We start from the raw sequence: 5,166 nt of genomic DNA on the forward strand, positions 1-5,166 counted from the left end.
GTCGATGCTACTACAAAAACAAGAAATGGGGGGGGGGGACAACCGAAAGAAGTACACATCGGAAATTATTTGCTAAATTGGCTATTAATCTCTAATGGTTAACAACTAATTTATTTCATGAACCAATTATTAATAATACGGGAAATTGCTCTTTTTAAAGAGATAAAAATACTGCGTTTTAATTCTATAGACAAACAGTTTATTCAAATTGCAGAAGAAAGGCACGTCTAATACATATGAGTGAAGCAAAACGACTGTCGACTAAGGTCCTAGACTTAAGTCATAAAAATGTCCCACTCACGCCCTTTTTAAAACAGTCAGCCCTGTACTCCAGATCATGGCATTCGTCACTTCACACCAAAACCATAAAACTAAACACTTACTTCTCTATGCATTCTTAAAATCGTGAGAGGAGATTAACTTTTGCTTTACAATCTCACGCATTCCAATATTCTTTCTGATACTCAACACATAATCAATAATTACTAGTTAATAATATAGTTTATAATTATTAGTAAATAATATTATTTAATTATTAAGTCATTGGTAAGTTCACTTAATCAATAATATCAGGAAAAATGAGGGGACAATTGTAAATAAACAACAAAAAAAGAAGCAAAAAAGGGAGGGGGCGGCATCGGCAATATCCTAAAGCGGGATAAATCAGAAAAGTGAGTAGAGGTTATGTCAAGGTCGGGAAGGTAAAAGAGAGAAGGGCCGAGAGAGAAGTCATACACGATACTCACATAATGAAAAATAGGTCAGATCACTAAACATGGCACTGAAATAATCAGACGAAACACAAGGTCATGAGAGAATTACTGGCCGGCACTCCATTATTCTAATTTATTTACTAGACATAGCGATCCAGCCAAGGGGTTAAGAAAAGAAGCCTGCGAGACGCGTGCTCGTCGATCATCGCAAGAGGGCAGTCACTTACGAAATACTGTGGGGTATTGATAACGAGAATATTTATTTACTTATCCGACTCCTAGATAATAAATGAGTACCCACTACTCAGGAAGGCGATTAAGGTTGAAGACCCATTTAACTCAACAACTTAGTTTATTTCGTTATTATACAAGAGTGCTAACATAGCACTTGTCAAAAACGCTTACACCAGGCCGCGCTGCCGCCAACCAGGCTCTGGTAACTCAATGCTTTAGAAGCGGTCGCGTATATTCGACTGTGGCGCCATCTAACAAGCCCGCAGGTTTTTAAGATAAGATAAAAGATGCTTGAGATTATATCCAGATGATTTCTAGATGATTTAATTTAAAAACTTATAAATTGAAAAACTAATAGAAGAAACAAATAGAAATACATAAAAAATTGGTTAGTTAATTATTTATGTATTTCTGTTTGCTTTTTCTATTGGTTTTTCCATTAGAGAAATTGTTTTGAAGAAATAAGAAGATCATTCATGTATGGTTGAAGGCAGTTTTTATTTGAAACTTGTAATTATTTTCACAAACATTGGATCAGGTACTGCCCCCTCCTTCAGTTTTTTTACCTTCGTGCTAAAGCGATAATCCTCAGTCCGAGAATGATGGCAACAAATTACAAACCGCTTCTCTAAAACTTCTTTATAGGTTAGTTTCTGTAACTGTGGATTACCGGTTCTGACAGCACTGGACACCACAAACAAACACAAGACACTCAAAACATTCGACAGCTGTGATTTGGTAAACAGTAAAGGAGTGAGAGAGAGAGATTCAAGTATGGCCCCTGAGCGACGTGAAGGGGGGAACGACCGACAGAGCCATCTAACCAGCCCACAAAACAGTATGAGAAATATAAGTGACCGCGGTTTCATATACTAGTGTCCAGAGCCTGCCGCCAACTGAAATATGCGCCCTGGCTGGCCGCGTCAGTCTCGTAGTATAAATGATAGAGAGGGAACTCATTGTCAGAATCGTGCTAGGGATATTACTAGGAAATCCCCTACGCAGGTTACTATACATATCACTAGCATAAATCCCTACAATACGGGGGAAAGAGGGAGAGATTAACGCGCGAAAATTAGAATGGGAGTCTTGGCGTTCATGAGAGAGACCGATGATCAAACGCTCTGCTGGTCTGCAAAGCTACCAGAACTGCTTGAAAATTTTCCAGATCCGAAATTTTATTATTCAGGAGTTTTATAATTCGATAATTTTATTATTAGGGAATTTTGTAATTCGGGTATTTTATTATTCGGGAATTTTCCAATTTCGTAATTTTATTAACTGTCCGGGAATTTTATTATGCTGGAATTTGCTATTTTGGGAATTTTGTTATTCGGGAATCATTGTGTAATTTGGAAATCTTATTATTTGGACATTTTACAATGCGGAAATTTTATTATAGGGAAAATATATCATTCTGGAATTTTCAAATGAAGTAAATAAACTGTCGGGTATTTTATTATTCGGGAATTTCCCAATGCCGAAATTTTATTATTCGGGAATTATATACGGAAATTTGCAAATTCAGTAAAATTATAAACTGTGGGGAATTTTATTATTCGGGAATTTTGCATTTTGTTAATATTATCAATTCTTCGGCCTTTTTATTATGCTAGAATTTTCCGATTTGAGAATTACATTAGTCGAGAATTTTTCAATTTGGGAATATTATAAATTATTTGGGAATTTTATTACGCTAGAATTTTCCAATTATATTATATTATTCGGGAATTTTTAAATTCGGGAATTTTCAGTGTCGAGAATTTTATTTTTCGGAATTTTTCAGTCGTCCCTAAAATCCATCGCTTTTATTATTAATGCAACAGTGATTACTCTGTCACTTAATGCTTATATATTTTTATAATGCATTTCCCTATCTAAATTAATTTTTATAATAATATTTTGAAAAATAAATAACATTTTTAATTTAAAATTATGTTTAATAGATGTTGACATCTAGGTAAAATTTAAATCTAAATCTAAAGCTTGATCTGTGATTTATTATGAAAACAAAATTTCCTGATTAAATTGTAATGTTTTTAAAAAATTAAGTTTCTAGGAGAAACATATATTACGTCCGTAAACACGATAACTCTCGAAAAAATGAACGGATCAAATTCATATTTGGCACACTTTTTTTAGATCCTAAAAGAAAGGACAAGTTCGTTAACGAGACATTTTTGATAAAAATTCCAAAAGTGAGCCCATTTAAAAAATTTTTAAGACCACCTTTTTTCTGAATTTGAAAATTCTATGCAGGCACGATACGAAAAAAAGTCAAGAGAAGAAAAATATTGCTTTTTGAAAGCCCTACAAAATTATCATAACAAGTTTTTGAATTTATCTGGAAAATCGAAAACTCAAATTTTGATTGCACAAAAAATAATTAAAAATTCCATTTTGTGGTCAAACTTTATAGGCTACGAAAAAAGATGAATTAACAAAAAGTGTTCCCCCAAAAAAAAAACACAATTTCGTTAAGTATCACTTCTCCATAGGACGCGTACTTTTTGTTTTATTCGTGAACAATAACATTGAAAATTAAAAAAATAAATAAAAAAAAGTGTTTTTATGGCATAAAACATCCAAACTTAAACATTTTAAATCTTCTGTAATGCCTTGAAGATTTTTACAACAAAGTAAAAAATATTAAAAAGTTATAAAAGTATTTAAACTGTAAAAACTTACAATTTATTGTTAATATTTGTACTTTTTTGCAAAAAAATACATTAAAAAATAATATTTTTGTATTGAATTTAATATTTTTGTTAAATTTTGTACATTTTTTTACATAAAAGTACAATGTTAGAAACTTGGTACTTTCTTGTATTTTTTCACCAGGGTTCATCAGCTTAACTTTACGAGGATCACAGTCGGTAGTTCTTTTTCTAAAGTTTCCATTTGTTATATTTTTTTCTCTAGATTTACTGTTGCACCGCTGAAATTCACCAAGTTGAGGATTCTCGTCCGGAGCATCCACCAGAAAAAAAATCTCTCTGTAAGTTTAGTGAAACATCACTTTATTTTCTTGTTCAGGAAGTATCTGATTTTTAAATTAATTTTTTATTGAAATGTTAGCTGACCATTTAGAGCAACCAGTTAGTATCCATGAGGAGAAACGGAAACTGAGCAAGGGTTTGCAGAACGGAATCAGTCCATCTGACCCGAGCACTCAGACTCTTGTGAAAGAGGTGAGTCACTCAAAACCCGTTTTATTTTTATTTTTTTCTAGAGGGGCCATCCATAAAATACATAACAGATTTTTTTGTGGGTGGATGTTATGATATGTTACGTGGCCAATCAAAAAAATCCATGTTTTCAAAATTACAGTAAAACGGAGACTTCACACTCCTCTTGGTTGAAAGTCAATTTTTTTTGGTTGGAAAGGCTACTATGATATTTGTTTTTTAAATTCATATCTTTTGGGTACAAAATTGTACTTTTTTGTTGATTTCAAATCGTAGATTTCAAATTATTTATGTCTTACGGTCCAATCGTAAATCGAAAATAAATATGAGTCAAAAAACATGTTCTTCGAAACTCAGATATTTATTTAATAGAAAAAACTCCTTTTAAACCTCCTTACGTTTCGGTACACATGCGTTCCCTTTTCAAAGGTTCCTAACCTAAATAATTATATTAAAGATTAGTAATTTTAGTCTCAAAAAATATGATAGATAATTACGTAGATTGAAATACATTGTTACCTGAGTTGATGATGGTTTAAAATAGTCGAACAGATCAAATTTCAGTCAAAAAAACATAACATTTAAGTCAATTGTTTTAAAAAAATTAATTAAAATTTAGTCATTTTAGAAGTCTCAAAAAATACTGAGACTTCAATCGATTAGACTACATATTTTAAAAATATAGTACGAGAAAAAAATTTAGCGTAGGTTAGGACGGACGAACAGAAATTGACAGTTTCAGAAATACATGAAGAATACGTAATGAACGATGATACAATTCGCTGTGAGCCGCGCTCGTGTCGCCACCTAGCGGATTTGAAAGTTAATATCGGGCGTGTGTATTTACATGATACTACATGGGCAATAATACAAAAATATGTAAGAATTTGTTTAAAACATTAATCTTCTAGTTTTAGTAATAGTGTGGGAAAGTTGGGAACACCAGCGATTAAAACTTCTAATAAAAAACTTGTAGGTATACGATTACGAACTTAAAAACTCTACCTGTCACATAGCTAGAAGGTTAAGTC

At 32.2% G+C, this 5,166-nt stretch overlaps 1 protein-coding gene across 4 annotated transcripts in view; it reads left to right on the plus strand.

The window, feature by feature from the left end:
- LOC117176938 (myelin regulatory factor-like protein) overlaps positions 1 to 5,166 on the plus strand; it is a 277,814-nt gene that overhangs the window by 220,216 nt on the left and 52,432 nt on the right. For all 4 annotated transcript variants that reach the window (XR_004467639.1, XM_033367340.1, XM_033367341.1 and 1 more), the window contains 2 exons: positions 3,870 to 3,945; positions 4,026 to 4,138. Coding sequence is in view for 3 of the 4 variants with exons in the window: in XM_033367340.1 (XP_033223231.1) it covers positions 3,870 to 3,945; positions 4,026 to 4,138 (189 nt within the window). In the remaining variant the exon portion in view is untranslated. The remainder of the gene's footprint in view (positions 1 to 3,869; positions 3,946 to 4,025; positions 4,139 to 5,166) is intronic.

This window comes from Belonocnema kinseyi, chromosome 7, assembly GCF_010883055.1.
Source record: "Belonocnema kinseyi isolate 2016_QV_RU_SX_M_011 chromosome 7, B_treatae_v1, whole genome shotgun sequence".
NCBI lineage: Eukaryota > Metazoa > Arthropoda > Insecta > Hymenoptera > Cynipidae > Belonocnema > Belonocnema kinseyi.